The 21,800-nt window shown below is 40.4% G+C and overlaps 1 protein-coding gene across 1 annotated transcript in view; it reads right to left on the bottom strand.

Annotated features, from left to right (window-relative positions):
- The window catches only part of c2cd2l (c2cd2 like), a 29,832-nt gene extending 8,607 nt beyond the window's left edge, over positions 1-21,225 (bottom strand). The window contains exons 1-5 of the mRNA XM_062988536.1: positions 21,115-21,225; positions 17,818-18,233; positions 3,558-3,653; positions 2,112-2,231; positions 830-943 (exon numbers count right to left, since the gene is read on the bottom strand). Of these exons, the coding sequence (XP_062844606.1) occupies positions 830-943; positions 2,112-2,231; positions 3,558-3,653; positions 17,818-18,177 (690 nt within the window). The 5' untranslated portion in view covers positions 18,178-18,233; positions 21,115-21,225. The remainder of the gene's footprint in view (positions 1-829; positions 944-2,111; positions 2,232-3,557; positions 3,654-17,817; positions 18,234-21,114) is intronic.
- Positions 21,226-21,800: the final 575 nt, after the last annotated feature.

The following is a 21,800-nucleotide window of genomic DNA, read 5'->3' as shown; positions in this document are numbered from 1 at the left end:
TCAATCATTGAATTTCTCTTACTTTGAATGATTTGAAATCATAAATCTAAGAAAGATCTGAGAAAAATGTTGAAATCTATCACTTTGGAAAAGGTTAAAAGGTCATTCTTTTGGCTCTTGGACCTCATCAATTTGAAACAGTGGTGAATCTACAGATTGGCCAAAATCTCTTCAAGGTATCTTCAAAAACACAGCCGAGAAAACAACAGAGGAGAACATCAAAAAACTATCAAATGGTTTTAATCTTAGTTCAGGTCAATGTTTACGATTCTGTAACACAAGAGCCTAGACAAAACCGTGTGCTAAAAGGCACATATGGACCAATACCAATGTGTTCACATGATTTTGGGTAAAATATAAATACAGAATTAGCCCAGGGATAGTGTTAAATTCCACTTGCTACTGCTAGGATCCAGGATTCTACTCCCGGCATTGATATAGGCCAGTCGGGTGTCTACATACAGACATGATTGGCTATGTCTGGTTAGCCAAATCTCTGCGATAGATTGGCGTTCTGTCCGGGGTGTGTTAGTGCATTGCGTCCTGTGATTCTGGGGAATCTGAGCAACTCGCTTTATATCAATTTGTCTATGCAGATAAGTAATCAATTTTGAAATGTACCCTAAAGTATTTATCAGGCTCATCTAGGGGTGTAGCAGTGAGGAAAACTAAACACTGCAGTGCTGGTAAGTCCAGAGTAAAAGAAAGTCCCCTGAGGACATGTGGTACTGTTACTATCTAAGGTATTGTGGGGAGTCTAATCTACTTCCTCCAGACACTACGTTAATAAATCCCAAGCTGTTGTGTAGCTCAGGTGTACACCCCTCACCTCTCTCTGAACTCTCTGTCGTGGTGTCACACTCAGAGAAAGAGAGGGTTGCTGGGAAAACATCCAGGACACCAGGAGACCCTCGTCCTCCACCTCCTCCAGACAGACCTGCAACTACAGCAAATCCAAAACGCACCAGCTTTTACAAAAGCAGTTATAAGGTGATATTAATATAGACCCTGGATGCACAGCCTGTTAGCACCCATCATAGATGTGCAGTAAGAGACGAGAGCTATTTTTTTTCTTTAATCAGTAGATGGTTTTATTCATGGTAAGCAGTTTTAACCCCAAGATGCCCAAGCCCTCCCAGATGGGTTGAGGCTGTTGCATCCAATCTTGTGGTTTTGGGATAGGATGTACAAGTAGCTTATTATCAGGTGTCCACATACTTTTGCTCATATCATGTATATGGCTGTCCTAAATCAGTACATTTTTCCTAAAGTGTGCAGTGAGCATGCAAATCAATGTCTGATATTTTCGGTATGTTAGTATGTCTGCTCAGTGCTCAGAGGTTGTACTACATTTGTGTCCTGACCAGTTTTTTATAGACATCAGTGGCACTCTCAGTTTTCACATTTTCTAAGTGGTTGTGGGGTGTGATAATCCAAAACACACATCTAAAAATATGCTTTCTACAAACTAATATTAACAAGCACAACTACAGCAGCTAATTAGAATGCTCCACAATTGCAAGGGCAATTAATGAAGAAACGTTATCGTCTACTGACATGAACTGTTTGAACTGTAATCCCCAAAGTCACATTTAGGCAACATTAAATTATTGAGATGCCAGAAGGTGCGCTTTGTGTAAACTGATATTGCAGGCAACCCGCCAACAGCACACGCTGCTGGTTCTAAGGCTGTACTTGAACCAAGTGCTAGATCAGATATTTTAGTAGATCTGATTTCATCTTGTGTTCCAGCCAGTCCGTGCAATCGAAACTGTTATACAATCGTCGCCGAAACTCGGACAGGTAACATGTTACTCCACTTTCATTAAAGCTTTTAGACTTGCCTTAAAGATAAGCTTGTCTTTAACCTGCCTGCAGCCAGTTCAGTGTAACACTGCTGCCTAATCAATGCCTTAAGATCAATCCCATATAGCTAACAACCACAAGTGTGTGAAGCTAATTACTCTGTGTAGATCAAAATAAAGACCCGGCATTTAAATCAAATACATTTGTTAAGTAAATATGGCTCTATTAAATTGGATTAATGATTTAGATTCCACACATACATGCAAAAGTCCTGAATGCAATTCCACTTCATTTGTAGTTTTTACCTGGGCCAGCATGGGTTCCATGGAAACCTGGTATGTATCCATGGAGACGGCTGCCGGTGACTGCTGAGTGACACTCAGAGGGAAGGTTACGCTGTCAACCGAACACTTGCACTGAAGAACCTGCAGAAAGAACACAATTACAAGAGCTTAAAGAGTACAATTACAACTGACACACAAATCATTTTTAGATGACAACACACTGTAAACTGTAGCTTTCTACAGATGAAAAAGCTTATGCTACACAACCTGTTAGCTGTGTGCTAACACAAATTTAACACCTACACAAATTTATGGTTATGAAATAAACATTATGGTTACAGTTAAACAAAACGTAAACTGCAGCTTTCTACAAAAGCAAGCTTTTTGCTAACATCTACAATAAATCTGACTGCACTTACTTTCAGATAACTGGAATAGGAAGCTGCTAAAAGGCTAATGCTAAAGGGCTGCATCTGGCTGGGTACTGCAAAGTAACTCAGTACTAACAATATTCCACGCAACTTAGAAACAGTTGCAAGGGCACCCCCAGGGAAGAGAAGATACCCTTTATGCATTGGGGTCCTGTCCAGGGTGTGTCACTGACTTGTGACACATTCTATGCATTTGCAGCAGCAATGGGGAACCTATTTGATCAACATTTCTCAGCTGGTCAAGAGCACAGCTGAGATTTAAACTGGAGCTCAAGATTTTTTGAGACAAAGTGCTAGCACATTAGACGGCAGCACCACTTGAGTTCTCTAAATATCGGCAAACTTGAATGTCTGACCATTAAAAGCCCTGTTCGTACATTTACATTTTCAGCATTTAGCAGACGCCTTCATCCAAAGCGACTTACATTACAGTTACAGTCTATAGTCTGAGCAATTGAGGGTTAAGGGCCTTGCTCAAGGGCCCAACAGCAGCAACCTGGCAGTGGTGGGGCTTGAACCAGCGACCCTCTGATCACTGGTCCAGTACCTTAACCACTAGGCTACAGCTGGCCTACACCTGGTTTGTAAACCAGCAAAGAATCTGCTGGTAGCCAAGTTTTGAGGAATCATTAAAGAATCATCAAGAGTGAATTGCTTTAATAATGAGCCATTAAGCAGATTAAAAATATAACTTTTGCCAAATCTGGTGACATTTATGTTTAAAATGCTTTAAATTGTTATTAACGTTATTAATTTCCCTTGGGATTCCTTAATTTCCTTTGGATTAATCCTATCCTATCCTATTCTTGTCCTATCTCCCATCCCATCCCATCCCATCCATCCATCCATCTAGTGTGAAAGTGGTGCAACCCAATATGAAAAACTGGCATGTGCCAATACCAGTAGAGGTAACCTGCAACATATACACTGTTAACAAGGGTGCTTAGAAATGCGTAACTTTATTTTTACATTTGAATGCATACCAGTGATGATTATTTTTTCCCCATGATCATAAATAGGAATATTGGATTTTTACCATGCTGTGCGCTGATTGGTCTGAGCAGGTCACATGGTCGATGGACGCAGACACAGGAAGCTGAAGGCTGTCATCAAAGGTGATTTGAATTGAGCTCTGCAGAGAGACCAGAGGAGCACCGTTGAGTTTTCAAGCTGATAGAGTATCTGCACTGTTAGAGGACGATCAACATATAATCAGAGCATGCAGACTTCAATGGGGGAAATTTTTTATTCCAGATTTTGCATTTGAAATACATTGGAATGCCCATTTCTTGTGAAAACTTTACATTATATTCTACATCACAGCAGCAGAATAAATACCTCAGAATAAATCTCAGAATACTGATGAATAATGGCAGAATAAATTACAGAATAAATAGCGGAGATAACATGCTGCAAATTAAACTCCTGCCCAGTCTCTCTCTGCAGACACACAGGAGCTGCAAGCCAAAAACACTGGTCAGCAATTCCCATTCCCAGGATGTGACATCACTCAGTGCAAGTGACAATGGCAGGCAGCCATGACTCCAAACTGTCAAAGAGCCAGTACAAGCCAGAGCAGAGCGCTTTCAGAATATAATGCAGCATTAAAGGAAATTTACAGCAAGTGTAAAAAGAGCTGATTCAGGACCTGTCTTCTCTGTTCCAGCCCTGACCAACAACAATTCAAACTTAGCAGAGATTATTGATCTCAGATCAGTACAAAAGGAAATCAAGTGCAGTTAAGCAATGTAAGCATGCAAAATGTGAAGTAACAGAAATGCCCAGGGCTGTGTTCCCAATGCAGCTGCAAGTGGCCTAATTATCTCAGATGTAACACATACATTATACTCAGCCAAAAGTATTCGGACACCCCTCCTAATTACTTAGTTCCGATGTTTCAGCCATAGCCATCACTTTTACACTTCCAATGTTGTGGTAACGGTTTGAGAAAGATCCTTATCTGCTCCAGCACAAGGCCCATAAAGACATGGTTTGATGGTTTATGCAACTGAACACCTTTGGGATGAATTGGAAGTCAGTTTTGAGCCAGGCCTTTCTGTCTAACATCAGTGCCTGACATCACAAATAGGCAAAATGACACATTCCAGTAGAATCTAGTCATATCCAGTACCTCAACTTAAGCATACCCCCACTCAGTCTCCAACTACTTCTTTTCACCTGCTAGAGACAGAGAGTAGTATCGCGTATGGAGAGTCACACACAACTATCCATGAATCAACCATGCCACAGCAGAGGCCGCAATTGCAGCAGCTATGAGGAACCCGTTCAACCAACATCTCTCTCAGACACGTCGATAGTGGCGAGTCGATAGTAAAGCCGAAATTTTAACTCGATATCTCAAGCTCTCAGCAGTGGTGTGCTAATGTATTGGCTGTAATGAGTTTTAATTTTGATAACCATTAAAAAATGCATAATAAACAGAGTAAACAATGTGGAAAGGTGTGTGTGTGGGGGGGGTGTGTGAGTGTTTTTTAACCTGTGCTGTACAGGTTACTGTAAATCACATGACAGGAATGTAAGATAATGAATGGTATGCTGGCAAAAAGTAAAACAATGACTAAGCATGGGTGGATCTCCGTTCCATAACTATGTACTTTGAGCTTTTAGCATTAAAAGATTAAAGGTACAATCCACAACACTTGTCGTTGTTGTTTATCAGCTTCCACCAGGTTCAGCTTACAGTATATAATAAATCACTCAGCCCAGTGACACATTTGAGGCCTTTCTTGTAAGACAATACTTTACAAACTGCTTTACAGTAAAGACCACAAGTTATTATACACTTAAAATAGGGCCCTACTAAATTCACAGGAAAATGTGCTAAATTTGACGGATCTCGTCTTTCAAAAATCACAGATTTCTACAGAAAAGTGGCACATTTCACAACAGTCATTAAATAACACTCATAAACAAATGATAGCATAAATGGAAGCTACAATACACACCACAGCCTGCCTACATAGTTGAAAATTCTCGTTTGTGTTTTGACACCACCACCCACCGACCCTGATTAACTGATTGCTGACTAAATTGCTGTAGGATTGCTAGTGTAACAGACTTTTCTGTGGTGTAGTGTGCTGACCATTTTTGATATATGTGTTTATGTATTTAGTGTATTTTGTCCCTTTGGAGATTCCATAATCAATGGAAAGGTGCTTCTCTACACACGTGATCATCTCTATGTAGTCTATGCTGTGCTCAAAAGAACAAGCTAGTAAAGCATTATTCTCCCCATAGTTTGTTTATATACAGTTTATTTCTTACTTTATAAACTCAGCAAACTCTAAAGACGCTTGGTTACACTAGGACGCCTTATTAACCAGTAAAAATAAGACACATGAATGCTATGCGAATGAAAAATGTCAAATCGCTAAATACTTACATTTTGAATTTCACAGCAAATTGCAAATTACACGGGAAAAGGCTCATTTCACAGTTGTGAATTAGGTAGGGCCTTAGTTATAAAGAACACTACTGACAGATTAGCCACTTCCGGCACAACTCTGTGAGCACTTTCCTTACCTTTCCATATTCTTGATAGGGCTGAGATCATGTGCTTCTATAAACATCTTATCATTAAGACTTGTTTTCTGACCTTATATCAAGAGCCAAAAGGTTGGGTTCAAGCTTAGCTATTCAAAACACAAAAGCCATTTTGTAGACCACTACTTTAAATCATGGCAAGCTCCTTACATCATAACACAAACTCAGTGCTGCCCGGAATGTCAGGCACGTCAAATCACCGCTCTTTGCATAGAACGACAAACCCTCCAAATTTACATCAAATCTTTGCATGGCAGCTGCCGAACCCTTCCGCAAATTTTCCAATCAAACAAATCAGACATTACATTTTGACAATCGAATTATGTATGACTCATGTGTGGCAGATTAAATTATTTAAAAAAATAAGTCAGGTCTTTAAACGTGATGTTCTGAAGCAACATGAAGCAACTAAAAGAGTAGTGGGAATAGTGGGTACCCAAAAAGTAGAAAAAAAAGTCCTAAAGACATGTTTCAAAGTCATGACATGGCACAGCATCAGAGGAATTGTGGCACTAAGTGAATGTTCACTGATTGACATTCATGGCACTTTTATTGCTAAATTTCCCAGAAATCATTTATTTATTTATTTATTAGGATGTTAATGTCATGTTTTACACACTTTAGTTACATTAATGACAGAAACGGTAGTTACTGGTTACACAAGATTAATCAGTTCAAGTTTAATATCAAACACAGTCATGGACAATTTTGTATCTCCAATTCACCTCACTTGCATGTCTTTGGACTGTGGGAGGAAACTGGAGCTCCTGGAGGAAACCCACACAGACACGGGGAGAACATGCAAACTCCACACAGAAAGGACCCAGACCACTTCACCTAGGAATCAAACCCAGGACCTTTTTGCTATGAGGTGACACAGCTACCCACCAAGCCCCTGTGCCGCCCCCCAGAAATCATTAGGTCAAATAATTGCTTTGGAAGGCAAATATATAGGCCAGGGTGCACCCTATGGCGCACATTGTGTTAAAACTGGTTCGATAAACATTAAAATAAAGTCAGAACTAAATCAGGGTTGAAATTATATTAATGACTAAGCTACACATTGCTTTTTCTATAAAGGAGTATAAAACAGGGCTTTCATTTTATCATGAATGAGTGAAGGGTGTTTGGGTGTGTGTGGTGTGTCTGTGTGTGTATATGAGATGACAGTGTTCCTAGCAGAGCTGATGTGGTGTCACTTTATATTTGAGTCGCTTTGTCCCTGACCCCTCTTTCATACACTCGGTTGCGCCTCAATCCTGTCAAACCAAGCACAATTATGACAAGGGAGCAAAACTAGATCATACTGTGTCTGACACTAGAAGTGAATTTACTTAAGCTGTAGCTCATCACACAAATTGTGCCTGGTAGTACCAAGTTGCAAACCTCCTTGGAAATGAATGCTATAATTCCACCAAAATCAACTTTCATCGCTTTACTTTTACATTTTCGGCATTTAGCAGACGCCTTTATTCAAAGCGACTTACATTAGTTACAGTATACAGTCTGAGCAATTGAGGGTTAAGGGCCTTGCTCAAGGGCCCAACAGCAGCAACCAGGCAGGGGTGGGGCTTGAACCAGCAACCTTCTGATTACTAGTCCAGTACCTTAACCACTAGGTTACGGCTTGCCTTCTTTAAGATGTGATGTGTGAAATATCAGTTGTTTTCTAATTATCACCATAGTAGAAGGTTGTGTAAGTGCCTCTAGGAGTCTAAACTAAAACCGTAAGACAACAGAAGTCACTGCATCATAACTAAGTCCCTACCTAATCGTTTTACGGACCGTGAAATAGCATTCATGTAGTGTCTCAAGTTTACTGTTTAATTTGCACTATGAGGCAGTCTTAGCAATCCTACGGCAATTCAGTTAGCAATCAGTTAGTCATAATGTGACTAGTCATAAAGTGTAATGCAGCTAAAAACACGACTTGGGTAACTGAGTTTGGAAAACTACCAACCAATTCTGTGGACGCAATGTGTAAAAACACAGACGAATTGTTTAAGTACAATAAGTCACATTAAGCTTTGTGCATGTTAAGCGTTGTTCGTTCAGCTTGAGTCGCTTTTACTACGTCATATCAAACAGTTCGTCTCATTAGAGGCGCTTTGAAAAGCGCCAAACTGGGTCAAAGTTCAATAAGGTGAACTTTGAGCAAAGCAGCACTGCCACACTCCATAGGAAACAACGGCACAGTCAAAAAAAAAAAAAAGCCGTTTTGCTGCCTCTCATGTGAATGCACCCGCAGACACCCTGCCAAGTAGAAAGCACTGATGATATTTACAGCGGTGGTGGGCTAGGACATTGGACTGCTGGGTTACTAGAGCCAGAGAAGGGAAATACTTCTTTACAGTAATCACAGTAATACTCAACATTGTTTTTTTCCATTTCATTCTAATTTAAGAAAAGATGTTTCATTTTTTGAGCTTTCCTTTTATGACTTGAACACAGAAACTGTGTCCTCCTGCAGTTTCCCTGTTTTCTCTTATCAGATGCAGGCAAAATGCGAGTCAGGTGAAACACTCCATGAGAAAAGCGTGAAATTGAAAAATTATGAAGCTGAAACAACAAGCAACAGAAGTAGTGGGAATAAATCAATGTTCTAGTTCATGGACTACAACCTGATCCATGTGCTTTTTAATTGGATCAAAAATTTGTATGTGAATTCTCCAGCATCGTTTATCAGAGACAACTAGGACAGGGGAGATGGAAAGAGAGATGAGAAATAGCTTTGACCTTGAGCTCATAGTCTTTTTTTCCAAGCTTGTATCTAGGTTGCCAGCGGCAGGAGACATTTTCTACATAACAGCGTTCCATCCTTTCATTCTCAGCCTCACACACGTGAACAACTTAAAAGTCTAGCTTTGGCCTGGATGATCAAGACAAGGCAGATGCATCTCATCATTTGGTAGATATTGTCTATATAAACTGGAGGCTAAACTTGCATCAGAAAAGTGTAAGAAACACCATATGATGCACCTAAACATTTCAAAAACATGTCTGGAGTGATTTGGCGCTAAGTAAATAGGGGTTTATGCTGTACTGAACTCTACTGCTTTGACTTCCCACCAAAGGCAAACCCCCCCCCCCCCCCCCCAACACACAAACATAGTGGTTTCTGAACTTTTCACCTCCTCTAGTGATCTATGATGGCACGTCTGCCATCTGAAATATGAGGGCATCATGTGACCTACATGGTTCTGATGACATGGTAACTACAATACATTTCTGTCAGTATATTCTTGTTTAACTAATTCTCTTACCTATAAAATATACAAATGATAAAAAGTCAGTTGATTTCTACAGCAAATATAAATTTCAATTAGGCCTTTTTTTTACATACTTCATTATTTAAATGATTATATAAGAAGACCACAATTAAAAGTCAAGATCAATCATTCAAATATATTATGTAATAGCATAGACAGGTTTCATTCAAATAACTTAATTAAATGTGGAAACTGGCCAGCCATCTACACAGACATGACAGGCTTTGTCTCTGGGTGGCTTAAGCACTGTGATGGATTGCCTAGATGGACACCCTGTTCAGGGTATTCCTGCTTGCACCCACTGTTTCCCTGTGGAACAGGAATCGGACTTGCTGCGACCCTGACCATGATAAAGCAGCCGATGAAAATGAAATGAAATAATACATTTACTCATTTTATTGACCGTTTAGTCCTGGTCACAGATGGTCAGTAACATCAGAAAAAGACAGTCCGGGCTTTCTGAAATCACTGGGCATGAAACACACCCCGAACAGGACACCAACTCTTCTCAGGGCCTCAGCCATCCCTCCATCTCAGACGCAGCCACCCACGTCTGTATGTAGATGCACAATAGCCCACTGGGGATTCGAACCCTGGATACCATTTGTAGTGGGCTAGCATAATTTACCTCTGCACCAAACGAGCACATACATACTTTTATATGCATTTCATGAAAATAAATTGTCTCATAATTATTTTTTTCATATTTTATGTTTACGTCATTTTGAGCTGATATTCATATATACTGCAGGTCATCCTAATGTCGTCTACATTAGGAGATGTATGGTCACAGAATGGACCAAGGCTATCAATATCCTGATACTAGAGATATAGCCTGTGATGATGTCAAGGCGCCAGACACATCACAGGGAACAGCACACCTTTACTCACTAGGGAAAGATCAGTCTGTTCGAATACCAAGTTACCTTAGACATGTGTGCATTTACATTTACATTTTCAGCATTTAGCAGACGCTCTTATCCAGAGCGACTTACAGAAGTGCTTCTATAGTGAACATTTCATTTCTCAAGTTTAGGAAAACAACAGTCAAAGAACACAACTCTGCTAAAACCTGTTAGAACCAAAGTGTCTTTTTTTTTTTTTTTTTTTTTTAAATGGAAAAGAATGGAACAAAATGTTAGTAAATAAGTACAAGTCAGCCTAAGTGTTTAGTAAAAAGGTGGGTTTTTAATCGTTTTTTAAAGACAGCAAGAGACTCAGATGTTCGGACAGACAGAGGAAGTTCATTCCACCACTTCGGCGCTAGAACAGAGAACAGCCTTGATGCTTGTCTTCCTTTAGTCCTGGATGGGGGCTCAAGTTGCACACGTTGATTATACAGATGAGCTCATTAAAAATATGCATATGCTAATAGTGTTGATAATACCGGTATTGTGAACGAATGTATTGTTTCAGGATCCTGTCTGTGACCCACAAATGGTATGCTCCAGGAAAGGGGGAGGGGCATCCCGTTTATAAGCGCCCATCTAGTCAAGATGGGGGACAGTTTTGATTGTGGAGTAGCTGGGTGCGTGAACCGCAGCTCGGAGGGGCATCATTGTTTGTTGCGTGCTAAGTTAGTCCCTAGTAAAGCAAGGTACAGGCTGCAGTAGCCTTTGCATCATGCTTTTTCTTTTCTTTTTCCAATGTTTGTGAATTATCGCTGGAAACTTCAATAAAATATCAACTTTTTGCTATGACCCGACGGCGCGTCTCTGGCAAGTTCTTACGGCGGCCTCACAACACCGACCACTCACGACCACGTTACCACATAGCCCCATGGAAAAACTTATAAGAAGTGTATCCAAAATATCTGACACATTAGCTACCCTTATGTAACAAGTCTAATTACAGACACATAGATGGGCATTTTAAAGGTGGTCACCATGGCTGGCTAAGAAAGCATGGTGTCAGTTTTCTTGTAGCTATGACGACAGATGGCTAGCTGTGTGCTCAGAGGGTCAGGCTTGACCTAGTGTAAGCTATAATTTTCCCTCATGACTAAAACTCTAATACACAAACACACACATATAGCAGCTCAGCTCAGCTCTGCAGTACCTCATACATCTAAATCCTTCCACATACACCTGCATTTTCTGTTACTGGGATGATTCATTGAGCATTCTCTGTTTAAACCTAGAGCCTGAGTAATCATTTTAAATGTCACTGCAAAGCCCTGATGTAAGAAATATTAACCTTTTGCATTTTCTTTTTTTATTTGTTTCTCTGGACCACATGACTATCAGTCTACAAGGATGTGCATAATTCTGATTTATGTGTGATACTTCAGAATAACAGGATCCTTTAAAGCTCTTGAACAAGAATCTAAATCTAGGGTCTATTATATAATGCAAATACTAGGTCACAGCTTCCAAAACGGGAACCTCTCCTGGAAACCTCATTTCACAGACGGAGAGGTTTAACTGGCAATCTGCAATGAATAACCTAAGGAAACCTCTGAGGATCCATTCAATATAGGCTATGAGCAAGATTTAGTTTCATGGAAAGTGTGAGAGCAGATTCAAAACTCTGGAGAAAAAAGTAATAGGCTTGAACTGAAATTCTCTTATTTTAAATGCAGCAGCTGAAAGAAAGAGTCAGCTGATTAAAATGTGATAAACAAATAATGTTTTTCATTTAATGAAGTCTTAGTTAGAATGCCTTTATTTGACATTTATACAAATACATGTGTGCAGTACAACAAAATTCTTTCTTCGCGTATCCCAGCTTGTTTGGAAGCTGGGGACAGAGCGCAGGGTCAGCCAGTGTACAGCGCCCCTGGAGCAGAGAGGATTAAAGGTCTTGCTCAAGGGCCCAACAGTGGCTGCATGGCAAAGCCGGGGTTCAAACTCTCAACCTTTCAGTTGATAGACCATAGCTCTACCTACTAGGTCACCACTGTCCCGTATAAGTTATATCAGAATAGCAAAGAAGCTTTCAATTTCACAGGTCACTTGCACCCACAACTAAATTATTTTAGGACAACTGTGAATGGCCGAGTTGATTTGTCACATTTTCTTCTGACAGTACTACAGTTTGTTTAACAAATGATTTGGGATTAAACACAGACAGGTAGCAATTACAAACTAAAGAGGTTTTGAAACTGGAGCAATAGTGTGAGAAGACTAACAACAAACAATATTGTGCCACTTCCATGGAGCAATACGGAAATCCTCAGCATTACAGCAATAACACAGGAACATGTGTAGTGCTTTAAACTCTGCCTGTCATCTTAGTCACTGTCAGTGGGGATCCAAAATTATTTCTATTTTAATCATTATTACATGTTTGGGCTTTTATAGTTATGTAACCAAAAGCAATTTTAGGCTCAGGAGTACTTCTGAAAACCGTTAACACACTTAATACACTTAATGCAATTACGCAAAGGGAAAGTTACACATTAATTCAATGCTGAAACGCTGCAGAGGTCTCTGGGTCCAAGCTCATCAGAGATGGACTGTTAGACAGTGTAAATGTGTGCTGTGGTCAGATGAGTCAACGTTTTAGTTCACAAAGGACAATCCATTGCAAAATGTATAAACAATTATCTCTAATGTATTTACTAATTTATTAGGATTTTAACATCATTTTTACACACATTCATGACAGGACAGATAGTTACTGTCCATGACATTTTCCATGACTGTGTTACAAACACAGTCATGGACAATTTTGTATTTCCATTTCACCTCACTTGCACGTCTTTGGACTGTGGGAGGAAACCGGAGTTCCTGGAGGAAACCCACACAGACACGAGGAGAACATGAAACACCTCAAAGAAAGGACCCAAACCACTCACCCTCAGAATCAAACCCAGCACTGTGAGGAGACAGTGCTACCCAATTATCTCTAATTTAAACAGTAAAAAGTGGTACATGAGAGACTTCTCCATTTAAAAGAATGAGTCGCTAAAAAAAGCCCTGACTCCACAGAAGCACAAAACATCACACACTGCAGAAGCTTTCACAGCATTTGACAGAATGAAAACCAGAGGTGCTGTTTCGACACTTGGCTCTCAACCAGAAACTTCAATTACACAACGGTCCAGTAAACGGCTTTCTACTGGAATTCGCATTCTTCTGCAGAAAATCCTACTGACTGTGGAAAAAAAAAAAAATCTTAAGGGCCATTAGCATTGTTTTACCACCACTGTAAACCCACAGAGTGGTAAACTAAGAATTTTGGACAGGAAAGAGGAGCAATATGGGTCCGAAACTGTTTACATCTGAGGCATCCAGTGTGGGTTTATTCATAGCCAATGCCTTATTAAAAGGGACGTGTAGGGACGTGACGATACCAGATGTCAAGGATTTGTTAAAGACAGATGTAATAAAGGGAACAAGGCCTTGATTTGAACACCGGATCTCGGGAGTAGTGAGCTTGCAGATTTTACTGCTGCACCAACCGAGCTTATTCAATATTGTTTTAACCCCAAATTTACTTACTGTGACGAATGTGCAGTAATAGAGGCAATCAGAAGAGGGCAATTACTTTTAATGTAATAAAGAAATTAGTATTGACAGGGCAGAAGAAATGCAGAAGTGTGGGAGGGAGGACATCACTCATTCTCTCATCCTGTGCCCACACGGCAGTCTATGGCACTGATCTTGGAACTGACTATCAAAGATCAAAGTCAGACAGAGATAAATATAGCATAGGAGACCTTTCTGCCAACTGGCTATCTCATACACTATTGACCAGTCAGAAGGATGTACAAATTGCTGCTGGAGATTAACCTTTTAAACTGACCTGAGATCAGTGGGCGTGCTTTCTGTTTGGTTATTAATGATAAAGTTAGATGACGAGCAGCGGAAATCGTGAATGTTTTTTATTTGGCTGCAGGAGTCAAGATACTTTACAGTTTGCTCACGCCGCCTTCAATCTCAAAATTAAACACATGGCACAACAGCTGTCAGACACTGGCAGAATTCAAACCACGACCACACTGCATAACAAATGTACAAAACCTGTAAAAACGAAATAATGTTTAGAATGTGACAGACTGATCGAGGCTGTTAAATATGAACCAATGACTCACTGACTTAAAGGAAAACACATGCAGTTAAATGAATAAAAAGCTGGCACATATGGTACATGAGCCTCACGAGATATGATGTCATTCTTACAAAGAGACAGAAACGGAGTAAGAGAGAGTGTGAGCGCGAGTGTGAGAGAGTGTCGGGATGGACAAGTAACTTTCTGGGTTAGTGTTTTAATCATACTTGCCTTGTGAAGAGCAATATAGACACAACATTTCTTTAATACGGCTTAGTGGTTAAGGTATTTAACTGCAAATGGAAAGGCTGAGGGTTCTAGTCCCACCAAATGCACAAATGCATATGTAAAATATTTCCTGGTGGCCCTGGCAGATTTGAGGAAAGGCAGAATGGCCCCGCCAGCCTCCAAATGCAGAGCTGACATTAAAATATGAATGTATGGGAGTCCTCTGGTGGCGCACTGGTCTAATCCAGGGTTCGAATGACAGCTGTGCTATCAGCCGGTTGGGCATCTTACATGAGAGACATGACTGGCTGTGTCTGGGGAAGGGGGGGGGGGGGGGTTAGGACAGCCTAGCCATTGTGCCAGTCCTAAACCTGGATAAAGGTGGTCAGGTATGCAGACCAGAATGGTCTACTGTGGCGGCCCCTGAATATGGGTGCAGCCAAAAGAAAACACATTAAACAGCTTTGGTAATGACATTAGAAAATTAAATTCAATGCACAATATTACAAATCACGCATATGGATGAATTATTCTAACTTTCTTCTTCTTAGCAGACTTATGTTTCTGGGCAACCACAACAACAGTCTGCACAACACAGTGAAGAATTATGACTTGCTGTGAAATTTATGTCCACCCCTGGAGTGTGCACCTACATTTATAGCAGCCGCAACACAATAAAGCAGAGTACGGTGTGGGGTGATAAGGGATGGACCAATTGTTATATCAAAGCAAAGAGGGCAGTGCCTGTAATTTGACAAAGTTCTTTCTGTAAATGAGATAATTAATCATGTGTTAATAATTAGTCAGAGGTGAGGATATAAAGACTCGCTTGCCAGTGTGAAACATATTTGGTTCTCAGACAAAAGTTGCAGCTTCATAAATGCTGGACAAAAAATGAAGCTTGGAAAAAAAAAAGTACATTTTATAACTGAAATTTAAACAGCAGTTCAGTATCATCTTAGTAGTTTGGGTTCAGTGTGAACGCACCACCTACACATAAGTGTTTAAAGTGTCCAATTCTACATAATGGTGGGGTTTAGAACAAAATATAATTTAACAACATTTGTCTTTGACTATGGGTTTCCCATGGCAGAAATCTGGCAACCCTATACATGAAGCTTAGCAACTAGTGGCCGGGACACCAACTGGCGCTAAGCAGGCAGCAGCTTTGGATGACGTGAGGTTAAATCCTTCACCTCTGAGAGTCTCACTACTACACGCTTACACACTACAAATAACTCCACCTTAAACAAAGTGCACGTACACACTCCTTCAAATGTCTATAAATATTTGCTCATCTGTAAAAATTTGTACAAGAAGAGATCAAAACACATAATAAAACACAATGGCAAGATAAACAAATATCCATTGCTTCATTTGTCCTTTTATACACTATCTATTTCTAACAAGTCATAATCAAACATAGGATGCCACCTTAACAACAATAAGGTAGACAATAATAATCCGTCCTGCAAGTGAAGTAGAAATCATCGGGAGCAACAACAGCTCAGCCACACAAGCTCACAATACAGGACTTCACTGTCCTGTGTTCAAAAAAACAGTTCAAGATCATCATGCAACTTCCAGGGAGCAGGCAGAGTGGTGTAAAGCACACCAGGATTACACTTGAATTCCTTGTCGTGATAAATCCCATTTCACCATCTGGCACTCTGACAGATGGCTTTGGCAGATCCAAAACACTACAGTAGCTGCCACTGTAAAGTTTGATGAAGGAGGAATAACAGTCTCAGACATTCAGTGCAAGTAATATACAAAAAATACACTCTGACCTCCATCCCATTCAACACATTTGAAATGAACTGGAACAGCACATAGAATCCAGGTCTATTATTACTATTAGTGTCTTATCTCTTATGGCTAAATGTAATTAAATCCCTGTAGTAATGTTACAAAATATAATGAAAAGCAGCAAAGAGGTAGATCAACTATACTATTACAACCTATAGTTTTTGATGTAATGTTTGGGTGTTAGGTGTCCAAAGACTTTTGGATTTTTAGTGTAGATTATCCCTTCTTACTATAAGTCAAGGATTTGGCTTATAGCTCACTTGCTCATTCACTCACTCATACTTAACAGGTGAAAGTTGTTCCACAAGGCTGAGCCACTGGCACATTTGGGGGTTGTGTGTGAGTACATAAGTGTGTGTGCACTGCAACCAGTCACACTTGTTCTTCTCATGGCTTTATCGTTTTTGTTTTGGATATTATAATATGATGTGTATTACTACAATGCCTCAAGGGATCACAATGTAAAATATTTGCTGCCAGACAAAAACCAATAATGAATGAATGAATGAAGATCTTCACTGTCATTGGCCATGATCAATGCAGTTGGAATGTAACCCTGTCACTTGTTAATAATAAACGATAATCAATAAATAATGAAAGAAATAAAGTCCAAATTTAAGACAAGGGTATGGACATCCAAGTATTCTAAAACTATGTGCAAACCATAACAGTGTCTGGAAACAATATAGTGACAGCAGTAATGCATAGCTCGACTGAGCAAGTAGAGGCAGGACCGGTTGTAGTGCATGATTTATGATGCAAAGTGACATTACATGTACAATTAGGTGGCAAAGTTCAAAATGAAAGAGAACAATGAGCAGTTTGTTGCATTTATTGGGTGGGTGCAGGGCAGGAATTCCCTGGAAAAGGGCACCAATCCAATCGCAGGGCTTCAGCCACCCGCTCTTAGACATAGACAATCATGTATATGTAGATGCCAGGCTGGCTGGCAGCACAGCTAAAACCTGAACCCGAAGCTCAGTGGTGGTGGGCTTGCATAATAGACCGCTGCATGACCTGAGCACAGCAGTTTATAGGGCAGTTGTAGCCTAGTGGTTAAGGTACTGGACTAGTAACTGAAGGGTCACTAATTCAAGACACACCTCTGCCAGGCTGCCACTGTTGGGCCCTTGAGCAAGGCCCTTTACCCTCAATTGCTTAGACAATATACTGTCACAGTACTGTAAGTCGCTTTGGATAAAGGTGTCTGCTAAATGCCGAAAATGTAAATGTTTATAACAGTATAATCACATATATGATAAGTATGCTATACTGGAATGGTAAGTAAGATTTTATGTATAAAGCAGCAGTAGTCCAGTCAGTATGACCATGTTGTTTCGTTTATTGTGTTCATAGTGCAACGAGTGCATACGAGTAAACTGTCTGGACTGTCAGTTCAGTCAGATAAGGGAATATATAGAGCTAACTCACCCCTTGCCTGCAGGCCTGCTCGTTGAGGGCTCTCACCCACGCTCTTTGCCAGTGCTCTCTGAAAGACCTGAATGTGAAAAGTGAAGCCAAAAGACCTTTGACACCAGCCTCAGCATCGCCGCGGCCCTGCCGGTACCTGAGGAGCAAACCCCACACTCCTCCTGTCAGTGTGTGGTGGGTGAGCCGCAGGGGAAGCTGCCATGCTGTCTCTCTGCTATGGACGACCCTGGCACCCCTTCTGGATCTCAGCAGAGTGCGGGAGAACTGGACGAGCCAGGTGAGCACAACTAGCAGGGAGACGCAAAAGAGAGCCACCAGCAGCGGCCAGCTTACATCCTCAGAGTTCATCATCTCCCTCATCACTTTAGTCCCATTTTCAGCATGGGCTGGAACATCTGATGCATCAATGCAGAGCCCTGTGGAGAAATCAGAGAGGGTTACTGAGAACACCATCCAATCCATCATTTGATAATCAGCAAACTGCCTTTGGTGCACACGCGCCAGCTCTGTGTAAAGATTAAAAACACCGACTGCATCGTTAATAATTATGATTGGCATGTTTTTAGTACTTGTAATGAACTTCTGCTACCAACTTGTAAAACTGGCATTCTGAATGCTGAACTGGTTTTGCTTACTGTGTTTACATTCATCCTACTCTTCTACATTACTGGCATATTCACATGTTATTCTGTTTTTTATTAAATAAAGCATAAGGACTTGTTAATATGAAATTCAATGTTGTGTTTTATCATTTGATGAGATGCTACAAGCCTGTCAGTTATCATTTAACTGTCAACTACTCACGTTCTTTTATCAGTGAAAAGAAGTCACTAAAAATGCACCAAGACTACTAGAGTAGAATAGTATCAGTTAAGGATATAAATTCTGAAGGTTTAAACAAGACAACAATCCCAAACATGCAGCCAACTGGTTCTAACACAAATGAGGATAGAGGTAAGGATAGAAAAGGCTTGAATGTGGGTAACACTGACCACAGTCAAGCAAGCTTCACAACACCATATGCTTAGAAGCTGAACAAAAAAGAAGCCCTTGATTCAAAACTGGCAACTTAAAACAAGTCAAGTTTGTTCCTGATGACTGACAAAGTAAACAAAAAATAAACAAAAGCAAGGGCTTCCTTCCTGTACTGCAGCCTCCTACACCCATGACAATGTGAACAGTCACACCTGTGTTCCAGCAGCTTCTAATTCATAACAGACCTTTTTGTGTTCTTGGATAGGACAGTCACTTAGCATAAAGTGATGATTTGATTTCTCTTTCTGACTTGAGCAATAGGCTAGTCGGTGTTTCATGTTCTATTTAACAGGTGCAGTAAAACTATCCCTATGCCAGTTTTATGGGCATAAAGAAGTCACGCTGTAGTCAATCATAATCAGGGATGGATTAGTGTTAAACGACATTGTAGAATTTTCCACTGAATTATTTATATACCACTGAATTATTTATTTATATTGCTCTATGAACAGAATCAACCAGATGTCATATTTTTAAATTTTCCATGACCTATGAAAGAACTAAATGTTTGTGCACAATCCAATTCAGTCACAATAAAGAAAGAATTGAAGAAATCATTGAAATTCCAAATCTTGTTTAACTATACCCAGTATCTACAATTAAATGGTTACGACAATTATAATACCAACTAAAATACCAATTGACATTTGCAGTGTTGTTTTAGTTCTTAGTATTGTAGTTTGTCAACAACACTTTTAGAAGGTATACAGTAACGAAACAAAAACTATGTTTCAGTTTCATTGTACAGCACAACACTGTAAACAACCAATGTTCAAATCACCAAATGCTCATTTTCTTAAATAACAAGTAAAATGCAAAAATAAATGCAACAAAGAATGTATGGCTTGTTATTACCAGCCCTATCATCCTATTATAACCTAGCTGTAGTGACAATGGTATCTCAGGCTCCGGGCTATCAACTGGAAAGTTATGGGTTTGGATCCAGGCTCTGCTAAGCAGCCACTGTTGTATTGTTGGGCTCTTGAGCAGGCCCTTAACCCTCCCTGCTCCAGGAGTGCTGTACAACCCTGCATTCTAACCCCAGCTTCCAAACAAGCTGGGATATGTGAATTATCAGAATGTAATTTGTTGGTTATGTTGGCATCAGCCCATAGTAATTGCAAGGTTTCTCCACACGTTCACATGACATAAACACAATGCAGGGTTGTGACACAAATATTTGATTAAAAGGATTATTCAACGTCATGTTATACACACTTTAGTTACATTCATGACAGAAACAGTAGTTACTGGTTACACAAGATTCATCAGTTCACAAGTTGAGTCATGGACAATTTAGTATCTTCAATTCACCTCACTTGCATGTTTCTGGACTGTGAGAGGAATCCCATGCAGACACGGGGAGAACATGCAAACTCCACACAGAAAGGACCCGGACCGCACCACCTGGGGATTGAACCCAGGACCTTCTTGCTGTGAGGCGACAGTGCTACCCACTGAGCCCACGTGCCTCCCTGTGACCCAAATAAATGTAAAATAGTTAGTATGTTGTAATAAGGGGATGTTAAGTGATATTGATATTTCTATTTTTTTACTTAGTCTGTCAGTGTACCGTACTGTACATCCTCATTGCACACTTTGCCTGATGTTGTACTGTTCATGCTGCTGCTATATTGTTTATTGTTTATTATACATTCAGATATAGTGTCCCTCTTTATTATTTAACTTGTTGTGTGTATGTTGACACCTGCACCAAAAGAAATTCCTTGTACATCTGGTACTTGGAGAATAATAAAGATTCTGATTCTGAGATTCTGATTGGAACTTTTAGGTGGAAATGCTCAAATCATCGTGGAATGTTAAGTTTTAAGATATATATTCAAATATTTTATAGATTATTATTATTAGTAGTAGTAGTATTTTTACTATTAGTGGTCTGAGTGGGTAAAGCCAAGCAATGCAGCTTCTCTGACTCTTTCATTTCTCTGACTGACACTTGGCATTATTATTTTACATTACACCAGAACCGAAGCCAAATGCGCTTTGGCTTAGTGCAGCATGGCAACACAAGTTGGCACGGCTACGGGTCCGAATAAAAACACGCAGCATTTTGCATTCACAATTATGCAAATATAGTGAAGCACTTTCATCTTTACCTTTAGTACAAGGTGCAATTTACTGCTAAACCGCTGTTTACTATCATTGCGAGTTAGCCAGCTAGCTTGTTTAGCAACATCAAAACGCAAAAACGCAGAATGACAGAACAGACCGGTGAGCTGAAAGAATAAACAATACACATACCGTTTCTCTTCGCTGAACACCTAATTTAGCATAATGGAGAAAAGCAGAGCAAAGGAGAGACAGCAGAGGCGGTTAATAAAGCCACTGACAGCCAGTCATGGTGCTGCTGCCTTCGCTGTTCGATAATCCGACTGCCCGCTGCTCCAGCAGCTTCTACAGTCCGAGCACTGAGAGGCCACTAAGCTTGTAAACCAACATACCGCCCCTGATCCTCACAGCCAATCGCTGTACAGCACCTGCGACCATGAGCCAATCAGATTCTGCCATTTACAACCAGCCCAAAGCTGCCAGTCTGCATACCATTCAAACACAGCCGGTCTGTCATCGAAAACAAAACAAAAACTTCTATCTGACAGAATAGTGGGTAGCACTGGCGATCCCCCGGTGGGGCAGTGATAGCTCAGTGGCTAAGGTACTGGACAGTAATCAAGAGGTTGCCGGTTCAAGCCCCACCACTGCCAAGTTGCCACTGTTGGACCCCTGAGCAAGGCCCTTAACCCTCAATTGCTCAAAATTGTGTTCAGTCATAACTGTAAGTCGCTTTGGATAAACAAGCGTCTGCTAAATGCCGAAAATGTAAATGTAAATGGGGCTGTCTGGGTCCTTTCTGTGTGGAGTTTGCACGTTCTCCCCTTGTCTGTGTGGGTTTCCTCCCACAGTCCAAAGACATGCTAGTGAGGTGAATT

This window comes from Trichomycterus rosablanca, chromosome 26 (assembly GCF_030014385.1).
Source record: "Trichomycterus rosablanca isolate fTriRos1 chromosome 26, fTriRos1.hap1, whole genome shotgun sequence".
NCBI lineage: Eukaryota > Metazoa > Chordata > Actinopteri > Siluriformes > Trichomycteridae > Trichomycterus > Trichomycterus rosablanca.
The sequence above is the reverse complement of the archived record's forward strand: the minus strand, read 5'-3'. Positions and strand labels throughout refer to the sequence as shown.